The sequence below is a fragment of the Sorex araneus genome, chromosome 1 (genome assembly GCF_027595985.1).
Source record: "Sorex araneus isolate mSorAra2 chromosome 1, mSorAra2.pri, whole genome shotgun sequence".
Taxonomy (NCBI): Eukaryota; Metazoa; Chordata; class Mammalia; order Eulipotyphla; family Soricidae; genus Sorex; species Sorex araneus.
This window is the reverse complement of record NC_073302.1, coordinates 110,146,792-110,170,477: the sequence shown is the minus strand read 5'-3', so window position 1 is coordinate 110,170,477 and position 23,686 is coordinate 110,146,792. Positions and strand designations below refer to the sequence as shown.

The following is a 23,686-nucleotide window of genomic DNA, read 5'->3' as shown; positions in this document are numbered from 1 at the left end:
CTTACCTTCTTCATGTTAATGTTTTACCCAGAATTTCAAAGGAAACTAAGAAGGGGAACAAAAAATATTAATTTGTGTATAGCATTTAGTTGCTACCTAGACAAAGGGCTAAAAGTGGGCAAGTGTGGTAATATTACAATTTTTAATAAAAATTATTATAAATTAAGTGCTCAAAGATGATGCGGCAGCTTCACTTTTGTAATAAATAAAATTTCATATTTTTCAATTCTCCCTTTGGATGTTTATGTCAGGACACAATTTTCCAAGTGTCTCCATTTTTTCAGCCTGGCAAGCAGATGCAGTCATTTCCTTTTAAAAAACTTTTTAGAATAGTTATCAGCCTTGGAACATGGAGAGAGATGGTGTCTCCCTCAAGAACAAGGACATATTTATTGGTTGTAGAATATAATGAAGATAATGACTCTCTACAGGACATATTTTACATTTGACTACAATTGCTATAATAGATCCAAGTTCTCAACACTCAGGATTTCTCAGGTGATACAGAGACCCATTGTGAGTATAACAAACACTTGAGTTCATCTACATCACTCTTATTTACCTGAAAATTAAGAAATACTAATATGAATGAGTGTGCATTTGCATGTCTTGCTGGCCTTGAGTAATAATTGCTTATGCATGACCCAGCAGTGTCAGGCCCCTTGCCATAGAACTACAGTAGTTTAGTTTGTTAGAATCTATGTAGACTCAGAGAGCAGACACTTCACGACACTTGTCACCTCACTGACTAATTATCATAATGAACAGTTTCCAGAAAATTACATTTACTTATTAAAGTTTATTGGTATGCATATATTAAAATTATTATATATATAATTATAGTGGGCTGGAGCAATAGCACAGCGGGTTGGGCGTTTGCCTTGCATGTGGCTGACCCAGGTTCGATTCCTCTGTCCCTCTCAGAGAGCCTGGCAAGATACCTAGAGTATCCCACCCACACAGCAGAGCCTGGCAAGCTACTTGTGGCATATTCGATATGCCAAAAACAGTAACAACAAGTCTCACAATGGAGATGTTACTGGTGCCCACTCGAACAAATCGATGAGCAATGGGATAACCGTGACAGTGATAATGATCACTATAGTATTTATATCTAGAATAGAAAATAGCCTTCATACTGGTTAATAAGAATATTGTCTTCCTATTTATAAAATGATTAAATTCTAATTATTTCTCAGATTTGTTGAGTAAATTAGTGTGACATGCCTTTCCAGATCTTCCTAATACTCTTTTTAATTCATCTTGCCTACATATTCATAAATGATGAATAAATGATATATCCATCATTTATCTGAATCTTCCGATTTATTTAAACATTACAGAATAGTTGTTGTCAATGTCTTATTATTTTTATATAGCTTTTTTAATGGAAAAACATTTTTTTATTCAGTATGACACACATTTTGCATATATCGTAGAAAACATCAACGTGTGATTACAGTATGCTGAAGTTAATCTGTCTTACCAAAATAAATGTAATTTTAGGTGGTCTGAGCAACTTCCACTTTAATTGATTGGAATTTTTTGTTTATCTTAGAGATAGAACTCGCTATTGCTTTATCATTTTATATTTTGTATCATTTTTTGATATCTGTTGATATCAGATAAAAGTGACAGAATTTTCTTTTTTCCCAATGAGGATAACTATAGAGGCAGAGTAGGACACACTAGCATTTCTTGATTTGCCTCGTAATTTTTAAAGGTCAGACACAGTGACTAAGCCTAGAAGAGTCTCAAGTGATAATATACTTCTCACAATTATCTCTTATATGCATTTAGGGAAGGAAATATTACTTTAATCGAGTGTTGAGCTCACTTGCAGATTGTTTGGCTGTTTTATAAGTGTACATATATTTAATGTGGAATTTTTATACCTAATTGCATTATAAAAGTAATGATAGTATAATAGAAAAAATATGCACCTTAAGAAATTTATGTGGGGGCTGGAGTGATAGCACAGCGGGTAGGGCGTTTCTCTTGCATGTGGCCGAACCGGGTTCAATTCCCAGCATCCCATGTGGCCCCCTGAGCAATGCCAGGAGTGATTCTGGAGTGCAGAGCCAGGAGTAACCCCTGAGCATTGCCGGGTGTGACCCAAAAAGCAAAAAAAAAAAAAAAATCAAGTAAAGAAAAGAAAAGTTATGTGACTCACTGTAACTATTTTCAATAAGTATATTACTGGGTCAGGCCAGGGAGATAGGACTGTGGGTTTAGTTCTTGCCTTGCATGAATCTGACTATTGATTGATCCTCAGGACCACATAGGTTTCTCTGGAGCCTGACAGAAGTGCTATCAAACACAGAATTAGGAATAATCCCTGAATACCCTGTGTACCACCCCACTCCCCAAAAAATAATGTATTGGGCTGGATATACAGAACAGAAATTGAAATACTTAGTTATAAAAAGACACCTTGCATGCAGTTAACTTTAGTTCTTTCCCTGAGCACTGCATATGATGCTGTGAGCACCATCATATGTGACCCCCTGGCAGAGATTCAGGAGTAAACCCTGAACACTTCTGGGTGTGACTTTATGACCCAAAGCCTTCAAATATATATATACACATTCACACACTATAATTTTCAGTGCTTTTTGGTGCAGTCATACAGATAGGTACTCAGGTCTTACACCTGGCTCTTATGTTCATGGATCACTCCTGGTAGCGTTTGAGAGAGTATATGGGATACTTAGGGATTAAGCCTGTGTAGGCAGCAACAACGCAACTATCTTACCCAATTTGCTTTTGCTGCAGCCCCACAATAGATAGTTTTAAAATTAAAAAAGTATCAATATCCACAAACATATATACTTGTGAGCACACATATGCATAGTCGCATACCATGATATAATCCCTGCCTGGCATTTTTCATTTTCCATTCTTTTCTAGTCTTGTCTCATTCTATATTAGTATTAATCATCATTCTTCCTCTCTCTTCTTAGAAAGAACTTTATTCCCTAAAATAACTTTGTTGTGTTAGCACTGCTTTTCTCCTTTCACCTAATCTGTAAGGCCATATGCTCTCCTCCCCTGCTGTTTGTATAAGGAGGAGCCTTAGGTGAGCAGAACTCTAAGAACTGAAACTCAACAGCACTCATTTTCCTGAGACTGACCCTCTACTCGGAAAATTAAGGATCACATAAAACGCAACTTGCAACTGAAGGCAAAGAAACATGAATTACTGTAGATCTCTAAAAGTTTGTTGTATTGTTAATATAGGTAGCATATGGCTTGGCATTAAGAAATTGATTATTTTCTCAGGTGGTGAAAAACCATAACTATTTTCTACTACCTGGGAAAGAATGTGTATCGATGGCAGAATGTAATGTCATTTATATGGATGGCAGAATGTAACATCAGTTATACTGGTTAGAAAGATCTAACAAGAGACTTGTGGCAAACTAGACACAAGGGTGTTTTAATTCACTATTGAGAACAATGAGTTTTAAGCATCCCTCGATGTTTTGTGGTTTATATATAGACAAACTAGTCTACAATTAATTTTTTAGGTCTTTTCCTACCAAAGTGTACAAAAAATTTCATTCTATGCAAAGATACTTATCTGGACTTTTATGATACTTGCATATTAATTACTAGACTCTGATTTGGAAAATGGTCAGTGGGAAATTATTCTTCTCCCTCTCTTTCCTTTTAAACACATACTCACACACATATATACATATATACATATATAAAACATAATACTGTAAGCATGCTCATTTAAAATTCACTTTAAAATGCAAACGTGAAAGCTCATAAGTTTGTAACTGTAACTCATGGTGATTCACTAGTAAAAAATAATGATAAAAAATGTTAAAAATTCGCTTTAATTTGTCATTTATATATTGGTAATAGAGGCAATTTGAGTTCCCCAAAATATTATATTTGAAGTTACAGTATTTTAAAATTGTATTACGATAAGATAAGAGAAAATACATAAACTTTATCTCCTTAAGTTGTTATAAGTAACCTGTTATTTATTTATTTATTTATATTTTGCGATGCTCAGGGGTTACTCCTGGCTCTGCACTCAGAAATTATCTCTGGCGGTGCTCAGGGGACCATATGGGATACTGGGAATCAAATCCAGGTCAGCCGAGTGCAAGGCAAATGCCGTACCCGCTGTGCTATAGCTCCAGCCCCAGTAAACTGTTATTATTTGGCATTAAAAGTCCATTATAAAATTTTAATTTCATCACCTATAAAACTATTGTCAGGGGCTGGAGCAGTAGCACAGAGAGTAGGGCGTTTGCCTTCATGTGGCTGACCTGGGTTCGATTCCTAGCATCCTATATGGTCCCCTGAGCACCAGGGGTAATTCCTGAGTGCAAAGCCAGGAGTAATCCCTGACCATCGCCAGATGTGACCCCAAAAAGAAAAAAATTACAACTATTGTCAGTGAGCTGCACAACTGAGTCACAATCTATTATTATTGATGTATACCATGTATATATGTATATACAACATTGTTCATCCACTTTGTATTATAAAAGTGTATTCGAATCCCTTAACATAAAATCATCATTAGCCTACAACATAAGTCTGTTCTGCTTTATAATCTTTTTGCTATCTCCTGAGATGCTAGATTTTATTTGATGTAAAGGGATTTACCAGTTTAATTCTTAGATTTAATTTGAATTGTCAAGTGCATTAGTAAATCTTAAAGATTTTAGTAGGAGAATGGATCGCTTATATGTAAGTATCTATATGTAGTTCTGTAGCAGTCTTTAATGCATCTTTCACATTTTATTTATTTATTTATTTAATTTTTGCTTTTTGGGTCACACCTGGCCATGCACAGGGATAACTCCTGGCTCTGCCCTCAGGAATTACCCCTGGCGGTGCTCAGGGGACCATATGAAATGCTGGGAATCAAACCTGGGTTGGCCGCATGCAAGGCAAACGCCCTACCCATTGTGCTATTGCTCCAGACCCCCATCTTTTACATTTTAAAATCATTTCATTTTATTTGTCATTAGTTATCAAAAAATCAACAAAACAGCAATCTTAAAAATTTGGTCTCAACTTTTCTTTTTAAAAAAAATTTTTAAATGTATTCTAATATAGACAAAAGCCTCAACTGTTGATAAAATTTTAGAGTTGAAATCAATTAGGTAACAAAGCTCCAGAGTTAAAATCAATTAAGTATTTTTTTAAAATTTGTGTTTTTATGAAAAAACAGTTACATCTGACCATAGGTTCTTAACTACTGCTTTAAGAACTTAAAAAAAAAGTTATTAAGTTACTGGAGCCTTATTATCACTGTTTTTACCCGAACCTTCTGTTTAGCAAAAGGCTAAAGACTTCTGTTTTTTTATTGTTGTTGTTATTGTTGTTGGATTAGTGGGCTTCTGTGTTACTCTCCATCTAATTTGGTGTGCTCTGACTGGAATTTCAATATTGAAGAATTGGGAGGTGTCTGTGACTGCCTGTCCCAGAGACTTCCGGATCTATTGTCTGGGACTACGAGTTGACACGGGGGTGGGGGAGGGTTGGAAAGTGATTGTGAGCTGACGGGGCTTCTGAAAGTATGGGAGGTGTGGGGAAGCTGCAGACCCCAACCTCACGAAGACCCCAGAGTTCTAGCCTGAACACCAGGCTACCTGGAATCATTCAAAATTTGGTTCTCTGAAAAGAATGTCAGGGAAGTGGTGGATTGAGCCTTTGGTGCGGCTGTGACTTTGGGGTGAGGGTAATGCTGCAGGCCTGGTGGGGTGGGGGGTGACTGCCCACCTCCTTGGGCCCGGGAGTTTTCAGCTGCCAAGAGTTAGGGACCAGTGGTACCACAAACTACAACTGATTGGCTTGCATCACCTCAGAGATTCAGGTGTGCATCTGCAGAGCCGGGCCAGTGAATAAATCACCTTGGTGGCAGCTGTCTCTAGATGTTCTGTTCATTATATATGTTTTTCCACTTACCCAAGCATTTCTATTCTTTAAAAATGAGTGGATTCAAATAATACATCCCTTCTAAAACACTGAGGATTTTATATTAAAAATAACCACTGTGTATTCCTATTACACGAGCTATTCATTAAACTTTCATTTCTAACTCATTTTCGAGATTTTTGTTTTCCCTTAGACTTATTGCTTTTTATTACTTTTTTGCAATATTCATTTCTACTTTTGAAAATGAAGGTCATATTAGTAGAAGCTCCGTTAGGTTTTTTTTTTTTTGCAAAATACTTAAATAGCATTCAAAAATACTTTTTTTTTGGCTTGAGGCTATTATGATTTTATGAAGAGATAATCTGCGTGATTTACACGGCTTGAAGTTTACAGCATATGGATATTTTCAATTCTGGCTATGTAGCTGTTAAAGAAAGGTGTCTTTGGGGGCACTCTTTTCAAATTTCACAGTCCATGGGTAGTGAAATGCAACTGTTTCTTTTGATGTATTGTAAACCATGGGAGACTTTATGTTTATTTGGTATTTCTTTGGCATTGTCAGATTTGTAGTACTCAATATTTCCGTAGTTTATTTTTGTCCTTCAAATGAGATCTCACAGCTGGTGCTGTAAAGTGCTTAATTTCTCCACAGAGTATAAGCATTTAACATTCAGTTTTTATCCACAGGGCTAAAGAGACCATTTAGCAGTTTTCCTCAATTCTAAGAAAAAATAGTGCATTTATAAGTTGGTTCTCAGAATATGCTTGAATTGATTGAAGCCTCAAAAGACTTCGAGTTTCAATCTCTTATCATGGGCCCGTTTCCAATGCATTTCCTTCCTGCCCCACCCCCCCACCCCACCTCCACCGGGTGTCAGGGCAGACTCCAAGACTCCTTGATCCTGGTTGACAAAATGGATCTAGCAGCTATGGGATTGGCCATGCCCTCTGAGGGCCATCCTCTCTCACTGGTGAGATCAGATGCATCCTTTTCCGCTCTTGATTTCTTTTCTCCCTGTCAAATCCCATCCTCACCTTCTGGTTGTAACAGATTTTGATCTGCTGGTAAAAGGTTCAGACAAACTCATGCGTTGACTAGGGTGAAAAGAGAGAGACAGGCTAGATGCAGTTTTGATGTTAAAATGACAGTGTGACTTGTAATCATAGTGACTTATTGTGTGTTTTGTTCTAGACAAAAATAAATATAGATAATAAATGCTTGAGTGCTCTCCTAGGCTATTGTGACCTCTGTTGATTTTATATGCACATATATTTTTCCTAATGATTTAGCCTACCTGGATATTTTCCGTGTCATTGACAAGAGGTCAGTTTCATATTCATGAAACAAGCAATAAATAAATGAAATGAGAAAAGCAAAGTGATATTACAGCTTGTTGTTGTTGGGTCACACCCCATTGGTGCTCAATTTATTTCTGACTCTGTATTCCAGGATTACACTTGGCAGTGCTCAGGGGACCATATGTGGTGCTGGGGATTAAATACTGGTTGGCTGCATGCAAGGCAAATGCTCTACCTTTGTATTATCTCTCCAACTCTATAATACAAGTTTTTAATAAGCTCTTATCACTTTGTTGGCTATGATTTTTCAAAAATATATTTTATGTTCTATGGCCTTCACTCCATCTTCATGCAAAACCACGTGGGATGTCAAAAATGGCCTCTTCCTCTTTCTGCCTTCATGGAGGAAGGAAACCTATAATCACTTAAATATTTATATCAAGTATTCACTTTCAAAAGTTTTGAGGATCTATCTTTACAATTGATTTAGTCACTTTAGTCACTAAATTAATGAAATAATAAATATATTGATGAAGTGACTCCATATAACAACTTCAAAATCCTTTCCCTATTAAATATAATTGTGTTGGTTACAGTAATAATAAACCGATGGATAAAATATCCATTAATACCCAATATCCAATAATAAATAATGGATAAAAATATTCTCTTGGAATTAATGTTTCTTTTCATTATTTTTATTGATTGCTGGTTTATGTCAATTTCTACAAATATTAACTTATTTTAATATGTTTGACATTTTGTATTTATATTGATATTTTTAAAATGCTTGCTTATTATTTTAGCACTCCTTCCACCTAAATTGTTTTATGTAAATTAAAACATGAAATTTATGAGAACATTTTCTGATAGGCTTGACACATTTATATATGTTTGCTTTATTTTCTATGCATCTAATATACAGTTTTATACTTACAGACATGGAAAATTAATGGTAAAATTATTCAAGCAATTTTAAATTAGGTTTTAATGCATTCATAAGAGAAGATAGTCTCCTTTTGGAAAAAGATGTTTACATATTGTACATAATAGAACAAAATCCAAAATAAAATGCTGGGGAAAAATTCCATATGAGAAAAAAGCTTCTATATGAGTCTAATAAAGCATGGAAATAACTTTTCATTACTAATCTCCTTTCTGAGTCAAATTTTTTTTTCTTGGTACAGTCAACTAAGACGTCTGCAACTATTTCCTAGAATTATTGACAATTGTAAAAGCAGAAACTGTAGACAATAAAAATTTCTGCGTATCTGGGAAATTTAACATTATCTGGAAAAAGTACAACAGATGGCCAAATGGATGGCATTGCAGGGTGCAAATAACACATAATGACACATAAGGTCATACACTTGTGGTCTGGCAGAAACTCAAGTGAGATCAAGAAGATGTTTACAACATTTGTAAATAAGCATTTTAGATTCTGGACCCAGTGCACTGGTATTATGAGAATTCTGAAGTAAAGAGTAGAGGCAGGGGAAATAAAAAAAGAACATGTGATAACAAATGAACCTTCAGTTAAAAGCATTAGGAGACTGGCACTGAAGCATTGCAAGATATATTACATCAATTTAGTTTTAATTTCTTAGTACATGTCAACATAATAAGGAAACTATAGCAGAAAACAAGTTCCTCTTAGTGTATAGTTCAAATCATTTTTTATCAAGTACCTATTATGTGAAAGAAGTTTTACAGGAAAATAAAAGAACATTATTTCATGACCTGGGCTGTGGTAATAGTTAAAATGCAATTGCATATTATTATTGCTGGAAGCCCAAGAACTATGAAAACAATATAAGACATCACATATTTATCTGTTTGATAAAAGTTATGTTGTATCTTCAAACTTTCTTGTCAAACATACTTAAAGGGAGGGTTGGTACTAGGGGCCTATTTTAATTAGAGAGCTACAGCTGAAAATGTCAAATATTTCTACTGTCAAATAGAGCTGAAAACATGTTAATGCCCTCTAAATGCTAACACTCTTCTAGACTCAGCTTGAGCTAAAGTAAGTCTTTATGTCTACATTTTGAAAGCAAAAAAAGCCAAATCACTAAAATGGCAGGAAGTGTATGGCTGTCTGCTAATTTAATATTATTGAGAGCCATGTGTTGTAATACTATCTGAAATAGCAGGTAGTTTTAGATTTTCATGTGGAATTAGCTTTTGCTCCAGGGACTATTTTAAAAGCACCCCTTATTTTAACTTAAACTATTAGAGCTTGTGAAAAATAAACAGAAATTTGACAGGTTCAAGATTTTTCAAAATGTTGAAAAAGAAATGATTGGCTACATATACTGCTGGTTCAGAAAACTTGTAACTGCATTCCAGTATAGTCTGAAACTTGTATGATAAAAAAACATAAGTTGTTATCTTTGGTCTCTGTAGAAATATAGAGATTAGAATCCAAAAAATATATCTATCCACAAATATAGTTACTGGAAATATTCTTTAGCAGCACAACAAAATTAGCTATAAAATTTCTGGAAGCCTCATATTTACCAAATTTTAACTGTGTTTACTATTGCTCTTCAAAGGACTTCACATTTTATTTCTTTTATAGTGATCAGAATTTTTTAGTTTCGACCTGATTCATGATATCCGCATATCAATTTTTCTGATCCCTGCTGTCTTTTCAGGACAAAAGTATGATATATAAAAAATACATAATGCATTTACTTTGAAAGAAAATACATTCGGGGTTATTTTTACGTTACATAGAAAATGCAGTGGCTAGGAAACTGGAATATATTGAAGATAGAAAGACAGTTTTTTTGGATATTTTCTGAGATACTTCAGCTACATAAATCTTTCTGTAACAAGTAGGATTTTTATAAACTTCTCTTGACATTTGCTTTATCTGACATATTTTCTAATCTCTCAGTAACCCAGTTGAAGCCATCAAAATACCAACCATCAAATTAGAGTATATCATTTACAGTGGTAGATCCAAAGGCATTCCCAGAATTCTAGTAGCATTTTCTTAATAAAAAGATATGCTGGGGGCTGGAGTGATAGCACAGCGGGTAGGGCGTTTGCCTTGCAAGCGACTGACCCGGGTTTGAATCCCAGCATCCCATATGGTCCCCTGAGCACCGCCAGGGGTGATTCCTGAGTGCAGAGCCAGGAGTGACCCCTGTGCATCGCCGGGTGTGACCAAGAAAGCAAAAAAAAATTAAAAAATAAAAAGATATGTTAAAATTGCTTCTCTCTGTTGAAATACATCTGAAATGATTTACCTTATTTGGCCTCTATTGCCTCATCACTCAATTCATATAGATAATTATAAATATGGACATAGATGAATGTATACATATATACACAAATGTTCATTTTTAGATGTGGATATTATACTCATACATACCACTATCATTTCATTATAGTTCAGAGTTTTCTAGTTCAAGTTCAGTAAGCTTCTTTGAAGTACATTTGATTTTTATAACTCCAGTGAAGTACACAATACACTTTGTCAAGTTGCTAAGTTATTTTAAGTAGAAAATTATTTGCTACTTGAATCCTTATTCCTTTTCAAAAATAAAAACCTACGTCTGGAAAATAAATAAATAAATAAATAAATAAATAAATAAATAAATAAATAAATAAATAAATAAACAAACAAACTTAGATGCACACCTGCCCTGCCCCCGAATCCAATCTTCTTACTGCATTGCCAACATTTATATAAAATGAGGGGCTGGAATGATAGCACAGCGAGCGGCAGGGTGTTTGCCTTGCACGCAGATGACTCATATAAAATGACTTGCTGTTGAACTGAGAATGTAACAATGTTGGTTGGGGCTGGAGAGGGAGGACAGGGGTGAAGGCACTTGTGGACAGCACTGGTTTGATCCCTGGCATCACATGTGGTTCCCCCAGCACCTCCATGAGTGATTCCCAGAGCACAGAGGCAGACGTAAACCCTGAGTACCACTGAATGTGCGCCCCAAAAGATTCTCCTTAAATTTTCTAACAATTCAGAAATCAGTCATAAAAGAGTTGCTTATATTTGCCATATCATCAAGCCATTCTCCTCATTTATTAATCAGTTTGGCTGAGATCAGTCTATGCTCTATACCTCTTCCACAGACCACTGCAGTGAGAATCTGTAATATTAGTATTAGATCTCTAATATTAAATCTAGTATTAAATCTCTAATCTAAGTATTATTATCTAATATTAGTTCCTATTAGTACTCAGCCTATTTATTTTCCTTATCCCAAACAACTGCATGTATAAACAAGTTTACAAAAATCTTCATGCAACGCCATTTAACAGGCGCATATTTTTATATTCAGGAATCAGATTCTTATTAGTATTCTACCAGGTACAGGAGTCAATTTATCTCTTTTCTTTCTCTATCCTTAACCTGCATTTTTGGGGCTGAATTTTCCCGAGCAGTACTTTCAGCTTCCAAAGCTGTACTCAGTTATGTTCAAGGTAACACACAGTGCGAAGGTATAAACAGAACTCTGGCACATACTATGTACATTCCTGGAAATGAATGTGTTTACAAAAATTATCTTCTACATGAAAATATATTTTAATTCTTGTTATTTGCTTATTCTTTATAGCAAACCTTGAATAAATTACATATATATGGGTGCATATATATGTGGATGTGCACATTATATGTATAATTATAGATGTGTAACTTCCATAAATTTGTAATTCATATTTTATGACATTGCACTGAATATTTGCAAAAATCCACACCTTCCTATTGCATTGACTTGGCAATGCATGATAATTTTAGGGTACTACACTTAGATGTATGCTGTGACATACGAAGTAACAGAAATTCAGTTTTCAGAAGAAGGCAAGTAGATATGAGAAAAAAGTCTCTCCATTCCTGTGGCTAAATTTTCTGGTGAAAATGATGTAAGTCATAGATGGTGAATAGCTCCTCGGGAAGCAGTCCCTAAATTGGAATTTAGAAGGAAGGGTGCTCCCCAGAGACTACCTCAGGAGCCTTTTCTCCGGACTACAGTAAAAACAAGGGTTGGAAAGAGTGAGAGACACAAGCTCTCCACAATGTTTTCCTCTGCATGGCAGGTCCACCAGGGAAGCTCTCCCACCAAACTTGTTCTTTCACATTGAATGTAGTGACAATGCTTGGACCTTTATAACCTGGCGGTGATTCTTGTTCAGAAGGGTTGTTACTTTGGGAAGAAAGGCATATATTTCTAAGCCAAAAGCCACTCCATGCAAGAATCTGAACAGCACTTCCAAGTATGCCACAAACAATCTGGATTGAAACTATGCTGAGATAATCATAGCTTATGTGCCCTGAAGACATCAAGACTAACTGGAAGTGAATTTGTGCAGTGTTATTCAGTTTGAGCAGAACAGTTGAGTGAATGAAAGTGTATTGTAGCTAATCACTTTCTAGCTTTTTATTTTGGCATTGATCTTCTAACATATGTATCATTTCATAATTTTGTTACATTTATATATATAATCTACATTTTGTCTAAAAATACTTAAAATTTTACTTCTAAAAATTACTTTCAGAATTTTTAATTGAAAATTTTTACTTCTAATAATTAAGCAATTCCTGACTGTGAAAATGATCAAAATATTTTGGCATATGCTAGCATATAAGGAATCTAATAGAAAAATACATTGAACTCTTTTAATTATGATTAATAGTTTTATGGCATGCTCCCTTTAATAAGAGTTTCCCAACTGTCCTGGAGTCATCATAACTGTTTTCTAGACAAGCGTTGGTAAAACTATTCTATTCATGAACATGATGTGAAAAGCTTGTTAAAAAATAAATAAATATTTGCTGCTTTCACTTAGCGGTCAGCAGGTTGAGAGTAAGAAACGTTGCCTCACCCACATTGAGTATCTACTGGCTTTAAGCCACTTGCACCCCTTGGTATGTTTGACGCTGATGTCCATGTCCAAGTCGTTGATTGCTTCTTCCCTGCTACCCACCCTGCCTTCAGCTCTCTCTCTAAACTTTTCTCAGGAGATACCCATTGAAGAACTGCTATAAGTGACTGTCTAATAATTCCCTCTTTCTGTTCCCTTCTCCATTTCACACATTTTTCCCTTGAAAAAGAAAGTCACAACTCCTCCCTCCACCCCCCTCCCTAGCCCCCAATTGTATCCATGAAAAGGAACGGGCGTTTCTCATGACGGCTTGACTAAGTGCACCTTGTTTTGCTTGTGTCTGCCGTAGATAACACAGCCAGCATCGTGACCAGGCGGAGGAGATTTAGTCGCAGTGTTCAGGATGTGTATTACCTGCCCGTCCTCGTCTCTGACGGTGGCATCCCCTCTCTCAGCAGCAGCAGCACCCTCACCATCAGGGTCTGCGCCTGCGAGCGGGACGGGCGCGTGCGGACCTGCCACGCCGAAGCCTTCCTGTCCTCCGCGGGCCTGAGCACCGGAGCCTTGATCGCCATCCTGCTGTGCGTTGTCATCCTCCTAGGTGAGTCAGCCACCCTCCCCGGGGAAGCCCCTTGCAATGGGGAGTGCAGCCGGCAGAGGAGGGTTCCAGGGCCATCCTTTGCCTTAGAGACAGGAACACGCTTGGGGAGTAAAACCCTTTTCCCATTCGCCTTGTATTTCAAAAAACAAGAAAATATTTGAGTATTTTCTCTAATTGGTTTTATCACCTTTGGAAGTCAAGTTGATGTATTATGTGTGTGTGTGGAGAGAGAAAGAGAAACAGAGACAGAGACAGAGAGACAGAGAGAGACAAAGAGAGACAGATAGACAGAAACAGAGACAGAGACAAAGAGACAAAGAGAGATTGAGTTGATCTTATTTGATCTCCAGCACTGCATACAGTCCTCTGAGTATCACCAGAAGTGATCCGTGAGCACAGATTCAGGAGCAAGCCGTTAGCACAGCTTGGTAAATTCTAACCTCTTCCTCCTCCCAGCCCAAATTCCTACAATACCAAATCAAAATAGTTTTTCTCCAGATATATCTTATTTAGATGTGTGTTCTTTCATTGTGATGTTCCACGGGGGTTGGGGGGGGTGGGAGGAGAAAGAGAAAGAGAGAAAGAGAGAGAGAGAGAGAGAGAGAGAGAGAGAGAGAGTGAGAGAGAGAGAGAGAGAGAGAGAGAGAGAGAGAATTGCAGTGGAGAGCATTGCAGTGTGGAAGAGGAGCATGCAGACCGGAGGAAGGCAGAGGAGAAAGGAGCTCAAACTCCTTTGAGTTTACATTCCAAAAAACAGTGTGGATCTCAGAGCAATGCCAGTTGAGTGTGATGAAAGACTTGAAAGAGCCAATGGAAGACAAATTATTAAATTGATCTCTATTAAAAGCACCGTCTTGTGGAAAGAATTGATGTGAAATATTCTAAGTGCCACAGGCAAAGAACTTGATGACTTAATTCAAACCAAACAGTTAGTTTCATTGAAAATAAATCTTAATGCGAAGTTAAAGCGGATTTGTATCCGGAAGTGTCTATTGGTTAAAAGTATCAATCATGGCTACTAACTAATTAAAAAATATCTTCTGTATTCTAGATTAGAAAGTTACAATAGTGTAAAATCCATGGGATTCATATGCAAAATTTCCATATCCCATCACTACATGCCTAATCACCAAAGTGATCATGATCCTTGCCCAATGTCCATCTCTCTCTCTCTCTCTCTCTCTCTCTCTCTCTCTCTCTCTCTCTCTCTCTCTCGTATGGTTTTCCTTCTCTCCTGCCATTTCCACCCCTCCCCAATGTTTGGTAATTGGTTCTGTGTTCCAATGTCAAGGACTAGGCATAGTTCAGCACTGTGTATGTTCTTATTTTAATGCTTTATATTCCAGAGAAATGAGAATTTCATGAAAATAATTTTCCTTAGAAATATAAACATATATTGGGAGTAAAATTATTTCTCCCATTTGTCTTACATTTCATACAAATAAAATATTTTAATACTTTCTCTACTTTTGTTTTCACCTTTGGAGTCAAGTTGATGCCATCATGCACTTTTTTTGTATTGCTATTTAAAAAGAGGCAAATCTCATTTTTTTTGTACGAAGAAAGAAAATATAAAGACTGTCTCTGCTTCATAGTTCAAAATGGGTAGCTATTTTTTTTTCCAGTGTGTGCTTCCCGGGACTTCTGCCTTTTTCTTCACCACCTTTTCTTTTGTTCTTTTCTCAGCATCATGAACAAATGGTGAGACAGATGTTCTTATGAGAATAGTTTCATTTTGTTTTCAAGGCAAAAGAGAAATGATCTTTACAAAAGAGTAAATAGAGAGCAATACAGGATGAAGCTGAAACTAAAAATTGCCTTGAGGCAGAGCTTGAGACAGTTAGGGACTAGAGAAGGTGGCTTTGCTTCAGGGTATTAACAGCTTTTACAGCAATACAGAGCCTCAACAAGACTTGCAATTGGAAAAGAAAAAGGTGAATGAAAGAAATATAAAAATATCATACTAGCAGGAGACTATGCAGGGAAATGGATCAGCAAATTACTACAGTCTCCTTACCTAGATTTACCATTATTTAGATTATTTTAGCAGAGATAAAGTCACTGTCACTGTCATCCAGCTCCTCATTGATTTGCTAGAGAGGGCACCAGTAATGTCTCCATCGAGAGACTTGTTTATTACTGTTTTTGCATGTTGAATACGCCGTAGCTAGCTTGCCAGGCTCTGCAGTGCTGGCAAGATACTCTCAGTAGCTTGCCAGGCTCTCTGAGAAGAGCAGAAGAATCGAATCCAGGTCGGCCTGGTGCAAGGCAAATGCCCTCCCGCTGTGCTATCTCTCCAGCAGAGATAAAGAAGTATGAATAATATGAGGTATTTTAAGTGAAATGAAAAATAAAGATTTCAATGCTCCTGTGAAAAGATTTACTAAAATTTTAGCTGCATAGTTCATGGCAGTATTTGCTGTTCCACTTGAAAACTGATAATGATAATTCCACACATTTATGGCACTGTGACTTTCTTAAAATAATATTCCAAGAATAAAAATACAGAATAGCACTGTAGCACTGTTGTCCCGTTGTTCATCAATTTGCTTAAGCGGGCACCAGTAAAGTCTCCATTGTGAGACTTGTTGTTACTGTTTCTGGCATATCAAATACACCACAGGTAGCTTGCCAGACTCTGCCATGAGGGCGGGATACTCTCTGTAGCTTGTTGGGCTCTTTGAGGGGAACAAAGAAAAATTACAATAGGAATTTTATAAAAATGATCTGAGCTACATAAGATTTATGGCTAATTTCACATAGTACCAACTTTTGACCACTTGTTAAATGTCCTTTCCATCTGCATGTGCTGGAAGTACCAGAAAGGTATTGGGTTGAAGTTAAGACAAGAAATCAAAGGTAGAGAGAGAGAGGCTGAAACTAAGCTGTGACAAACCAATTAAGCTCCCCAAGTCAGGAAGAAAGAACTGGCAGAAGATGGTGAAAAGTCAGAGAAGAAGGAAAATAAGGAAAGGGTAGTAAAAGTCAAAGGTAAAAGAAATATATCAAAGAGGACAGAACCTTCAACAATACTTGCTAGGAGTTAAAGAAGTTGAGTCCCAAGAAATAAAGCATGCCTTTAGCAAGGAAGTTTGATGCAGTACAAGGACTTTTTCAATGCAGACTTTCCTAATAAAACCACAGTGGAGACGGGAGTTGAAGAGATCAGAGATTATAAGGTTTATTTCTTGATAAATCGATTGCTTGCAACTGCTGTTTTCTACAAGTAGTCATGCATTACTTTTGTGTCTTTAAAATTTAAAACAAAATATAAAGAAACACTGTTACCTCTGAACAGAAAATTCACAGTGTAACCATGAGTCCTCTTTGATTCCTAACTTAGTGCAGAAAGATTTTACCTCAGGAGCAGAGCCTTGCACACGCCCAACCCAGGTTGGATCTGCCATGTCCCATATGGTCCCCTGAGCATAGCCAGGAGTAACTCCTTAGTGCAGAGCTGGGAGTAACTCCTGAGCACCAATGGGTATGGCCCAACAACTAGGCAGAAGACAGCACAGATGAAAACAGAACTCAGGATCTGAATCCACCTCCATATTTGGTGAACAGTCCTCAAACACAGATCACTGGGGAGAGGCATTCTAATCTAGGATTTTGCTTTCGATAACATCAGTTGCTCATGCTAAAATAAAATTCTTAAAAGTAATTAGAATACTAAAATGCAGATACATTTTAAGATGTATTATTCACAGTAATGCTTTATTATTTCATGAAACTATGCCTTTCTTTAATTATCTCGTAAAAGTGGTTTTCTCCCTTAGGGGTTGATGAGAAAACATTTCCAAAATTTACACTAGCCCTCAGAACACAGGTGGGATTTGATATGTGAACACTTTCAAGATGTATTGAAACTCAAATATGTTTTTATAATTGTATCCAAAGTCTGTCAAAAATTTCTTAAGCTGTCTTTGAATGATAATCATTCATCATGTTATTCATAGTGGTAATGGCATTGTAAAAGCACTTATAGTTATTTAAAGACACCTAGTCAATAGGTTTTACCTATTGATTATGTTAACACTTTTTGGTTAATGTGTGAGCTAATGATTTCATGATTGTTTTGAAAAATATCAATAACAGGGTAGACAGTTAATACAGGGTTTAAAGCACTTTCTTTACATACACACACTTTTTGTTGTTTTCCTTTGGAGAGACACACCAGGCTGTTACTCCTGACTCTGTACTCAGGAATCATTCCTGCTAAACTTGGGAACCATTTAGGATGCTGGGATTGAACCTGAGTCAGCTGCATGCAAGACTTAGCACCTCACTGGTGATACTACCTCTCCAGTCCTTACCTCTAATCTGGTTTGAATCCCTACTACCACAGAGAGTTTCCCAGTCACAGACCACGGGTTACTCCTTAGCACAGAGTCAGCAATACAGTGGACACATCAGCTGCAGCCCCAAAGTAAACAAATCAACAACAGCGACCGTAAAAAATGTTTAATAACACCAGTAAAAACTGTTATCAAACTGATGTTTAATATAACAAGCTGAGGTTTGTTATAAACATGAAATCAGTTTTAAAAATAATATTTTAGTAATGAAAATGAGTAGCTGATTAACTGTTTCTAAAACTGGCTATTATTGTGTAAATCCAGCTAAAGTTTGAATCCAAGTAATGGGATTGGGATCTTAGTGATCTGTTTCAAATCGTTTCCATTTCTAGATCTTTGAAAGAAAATTCCACCTACAAGGAACTTAGACTGGTCTGTATGTTTTGTGAGGCTTCTTTGTCTCTTATTCCAGGTTAAATGTAATTTATTGTTTTTAAAAAAGTCAGATGCCATTTATACATTGGTTTTCTGAAGACGGTGCTTTGAAAGCCACTTTAAATGGTAAATAAAAATAGATGTGAGGTGAGTGAATTTCTGTGAGGATTTCCATTTTTTTGAAATGGATGGAAGGACATTTATTATGGACCTTTATGGTATAATCAGACCATGGTGTAAGAGAGAGTAAGGCAGCTGTTCACTTTTTTTCTCCCAAGAACTTGACATTTCTTTCCCATCCCACACCAAAGAGACCGAAGCAACTGGCAGAGAAAACTTTAGTCACACTTGGCCTTCAGATCCCTGAATAAGCTTCAGATAAAAACATGTTTGCCATCTCTCCTTTGCAAATGATTTTGTGGGTTTCCCTTGAACAAAGAATTGCATTTCATAGAGAAGTGAAAGTATGTGATTGAACAAAGTACTTCAAGAACTATTGAAAGTTATAGTCCTGACTTGGACTGTTTTATTTTCACCAGTAGGGAAGCCAAAACTCTGCCACCTCAAAAAGTTTGATTTGTCCTCAGTGGTTGCAAGGTTATTAGCAATAAGCACTATATCCTGAAACAAATAAACCTGTTTGTTTGTTTGGGGATATGCCTGATGGTGCTTAGGGCTTAATCCTGCCTTTGTGCTGAGGGCTCTTTCCTGGAATTGCTCATCAGACCATAAAGGATTCTAGCGATTGTCAGAACCCTTGACTCTATTTGGTACAGATTACTCTTAGTCACATGTCCAAGTGTTCATTCAGCTCCGTGTGGCAGAATTTTTAAATAATGAAGGATCTATGGAAATATTATTATCTTCTTTGTGGAAATTCACAAATCAGGGCCCAAGCTCTTTGAGTGATCTTAGATTTAGGTACTAGTCATTCATGCAATTTTTCTGAGTATCACTTTCCTCATTTTCAAAATAGACTATGGAGTTCTGTTGGGAAGATTAAATATAGCAGGTATGTAAAACATTTTATTAAGTGACAAAATCCTCTACAACATAAGTTGCCACCATTGAGAACACATCATTTGCAATGTGATGGATAAATGCAATTATTAATTTTCTGTAGAATTATTTTAAATTATCAAAGGCAAAAGGATTATCCATGTAAAGTATTACTCCTTTGAATTCCTGAAGACCATCAAAAGAAAGAGCTTAAGGAAGAACTGTTTGCTCCTACTTTACAAAAATTTGAAATACCAACCTTTAGTGGACCTAGCTCAAAGGACTAAATACCTGTTGACAGAACTGCTCACTCCAGTATTTTTTTTGCAATTCTTATACATATATTTTATTTTCATAAAAGTAGTTCACAGTAGTTCATTGCAGATAATATTCAAACACCAATCCCACCACCTAACACCTTCCCACCACAATAAGAGGGAAGTGTGTGAAGGCTGTAGTATTTCATTTTGGAGCCATTAAAGCCCATATATAAGAGAATACAAATAAGTGTGTTAAAGCCAAACAGATTTGTGCTACTTTTGGTAAGTAAGTGGGCTAGGTATAAGAGGTCATTTGTGGGGCTGTGCTCCAGGAAATTCTGCAGTGCTCTCTTCCCAGAGCTTTAGTTTATAGTCTCTGGATCTTGGCCATTGATGAGATTACATGGCTCCCGGGGCAGTTTGCATGTGTGACTGCCAAGCTACTGGAAAACTGGGGACCTGGGGGAGAGGGCCCAGTTGTGATCCCAGCGGGCTTGGAGGTCTCAGTCACGGTCTTCATACCTGTGTTTTTCTGCCGGTCCCCACTTGGGTGTCACTCCAGTATTTTTGCAGTTTCTTATTTCTCTCCCACCTTCTTTTTCCTCATGGTAAACATTGGTTGCTTCTACTGCAGCAAGTTTCAAGAATTCTAACCATCTAGCCTGACAAATGAGGCTATTAAAGTATGAAACCAACCACCTGCAATTCTCAATAGTTTATAGAGTTGATCTTCTTTTTCTTTACATTATTAGTAATAGGGGGAAAAAATAATGCGGCTTTCTTCAGAGTGCAGCGTTCACCCCAGGGACCACCATGGATAACAGACTGTTCTGTTGACATCTTATGTGAGTCATCTCTGAGTCTCTCCTTCCATGGTTTGCCTTCTTGCTCTTCATCCTCTTCCCATCTCTTTTCTGCAGCCATCGTGGTCCTCTTCATCACCTTGAGACGCGGCAAGAAGGAGCCCTTGATCATTTCCGAGGAGGATGTGCGGGAGAACGTGGTCACCTATGACGACGAAGGGGGCGGGGAGGAGGACACGGAGGCCTTTGACATCACTGCCTTGAGGAACCCGTCTGCAGCCGAGGAGTTCAAGTACCGGAGAGACATCAGACCCGAGGTGAAGCTCACCCCGAGACACCAGACACTGTCTACCCTGGAGAGTATAGACGTGCAGGAGTTTATTAAGCAGAGACTGGCAGAAGCCGACCTGGACCCCAGCGTGCCCCCTTATGACTCTCTTCAGACTTACGCTTACGAGGGGCAGAGGTCCGAGGCGGGGTCCATCAGCTCCCTGGACTCAGCCACCACCCAATCGGACCAGGATTACCACTACCTGGGTGACTGGGGACCCGAGTTTAAAAAGTTAGCTGAACTCTATGGAGAAATAGAATCGGAACGAACAACTTAGGGGGTCCGTTCTGCCCACGCTTTCGTGGATTTGCTTCCCGAGCAAATGGAACGAGAAGAAACCTCAGCACTGACCAAGGACAAAGCGAGGCGGGGAGGAGATGGAGCCTTGGGTACCTACCAGCGGTCCACGGTTCCGGTCGGTCGAAACAAGTGTCCTTTTCGTGATCAAAACTGGGTTCTTGAGCTGGAAGAAAGGGAACGCAGAAGAAATCGGCTCCTGTTCCTTGTGTATATTTTCAGTTGCTCAATAAAGTCTGTGCTACTCTTGGATTAAGAATATCTGAATGAAGCCAAACATGGATATCTGTTTCGATTATATCTTTGGTGATTTAATTTAATTTAATTTTTTTCGGTTGTTTGTTTTCCTAAGAGCAAAATGCAACAAAATGGTTCAAAATGGATGTCCAAGGGGTGGTTCACTGCAAAATGAGACTTGTGGGAGTAATGAGGACCTCGTGTTCACGGTTTTGCACGGCCCCTTGAGACCCACACTCAGTTCTTTCCATAGATCTTATTAGGCATTGGGTTTAAATTAAGGGAAGATCACCCATAGGCCAGGACCCGCTGCCATCGGCTTGTATGTACCATTGTCTTTTCTTTGCCCTCCCCACTTATTTTCTCCATACAAAATTGATGGAGCACGGGGATTTGCTGCTTGCACTATGCTTTATGCAACTCTGCACCTCGTGGGCACTGCTCAGAAGTGCACAAACCATTGCCTCGTCTCACCCTCCTCACTTGACCGTTATTTTGATAAGAAGCCCTTTGAAAACGAGAGAGAAAGAATGGTTCTAGGTGTACTGAGATAATATGCTATAGCAGGGAAAGACTGGGCTAGAATAAAAGATTACCAGTCTTAGCCTATGTGATAAGCTAGGGAAACACAATTCTTTTTGTTTTTCCCATTTATTTCATTGCAATTAAATCAGCAGTGTAGATCATTCCCACAACTAAAATAAGGTCTCTTTTCTTTTTTTTTTTATCAAATTATCTTGTGGTTATTTTATGCTTCAGTCTTATTTACTTATTTACAACCTGCACTGTAGCACTGTCATCCCGTTGTTCATCGAATTGCTCAAGCGGGCAGATGTAACATCTCCGTTGTGAGACTTGTTGTTACTGTTTTTGGCATATTGAATACGCCCAGGTAGCTTGCCAGAGTCTGCCATGTGGGCAGGATACTCTCCATAGCTTGCCGGGCTCTCTGAGAGGGATGGAGGAATCAAACCCGGGTTGGCCACATGGAAGACAAAGGCCCTACCCTCTGTGCTATCACTCCAGTAGGTTTACAACCTAGAACTCCTAAAATGACAAACTTCTGGAAGTGCTTAAGTGTAGACTGAAAATAATGAGCCTCAATTCACCTCACCTTAATGGGTTTAAGATTAGCTGGCCTTTATTCTTTCCATATCCTCAGGCTTTCCCATTTCACTGACTGATTAGCCTTTGCATAGTTAAGGGACTACAGGAATTGGTAAGATTACCGATTCCAAAAGTGAATAAAATGGGGGAAAAAAGGAGATTAGCATATTTTATCCTCTGACATATGTTCCAAAGTCTCCGAGCTTTAAAGGTATCAAACTAGAAAGCAGAGATGACAAGTAACTCCCAACTCATCTCCTGGGATGTAAAGGATAAATGTAGGAAAGAAAAGCATCTATAAAATCCTTTATCAACTGCAATATGTTCTGTAATATAAGATCTCCAAACATTAATTTTCTAATTCTATTAGTCTATAAAATATAATCATACATTTGAATAATATATATTATTTTGGGAAAACTTTATAAAAATCTCCATGGTGAAACAAATAACTACTGAATATATAATATGCAAGTTTAATGATTTTGCTATCTTCCCAATAAGCTAATTTTCTTATAAGTTCTAACTTTTATTCTCCTCAAACTTGATTTTTTTTATTGTTGCAATTGGTCTTGAAATTAGAATTTATAGCATGATGATTCTATACTACAAAACTGGTCAGAATTATGTATGTCAGATAAATTGGAGTTTTGCAACCTACAAAATCAGAATTCTTTCAAGGGGACGTTTTCCTTTGCTCTTTTAAGTTATCACAATCTAATGTCTCTAAAAGTTCTATGATGTCTTATGTCTGATTCCACCTATGTGCAACATTTTGAAATTTGCCTCTGTTTGCAATGGCCCTGCGCTGTCATATGAGTATTGGAGGTATGAGAAGAAAGTTTTATTTGTATGATTCTTAATTTTGTGTTTTAAACCTAAGGAATAAAATTCAATTTAAGTTTTTTACATTTTAACTTTTCAGATGCTGCATTATAAAATTTAATAAAATATAGTCACAGTGTTCACTTGGTATAGCACAATATCCAAGGAGACATTTATGAATGTGGGGAATAACCTTTGGGGACACATAAACTGCTTCTGCTAATACTGGACAGCATTTTCCTGAAAGAGTAAACATTAGACAAATCGTTGGATCCTCATGGGATGTTCCTGGGCAAAGAGGACCAAGAAGGAAGTTTGCGGAAGTCCTTTCAGCTTTCAGGTTTAGATTTGGTTAAAATATACATGTTTTTTTGTTTCAGTTTTTAAATTTTAATATTCATTCTGCAATTCACAGGTGAGGCTTCTAA

At 37.3% G+C, this 23,686-nt stretch overlaps 1 protein-coding gene across 3 annotated transcripts in view; it reads left to right on the top strand.

Annotated features, from left to right (window-relative positions):
- Nucleotides 1-23,342, top strand: part of CDH18 (cadherin 18) — a 993,503-nt gene extending 970,161 nt beyond the window's left edge. For all 3 annotated transcript variants that reach the window (XM_055131052.1, XM_055131061.1, XM_055131049.1), the window contains 2 exons: nucleotides 13,415-13,666; nucleotides 20,579-23,342. In XM_055131052.1, the coding sequence (XP_054987027.1) occupies nucleotides 13,415-13,666; nucleotides 20,579-21,069 (743 nt within the window). In that variant the 3' untranslated portion in view covers nucleotides 21,070-23,342. The remainder of the gene's footprint in view (nucleotides 1-13,414; nucleotides 13,667-20,578) is intronic.
- Nucleotides 23,343-23,686: the final 344 nt, after the last annotated feature.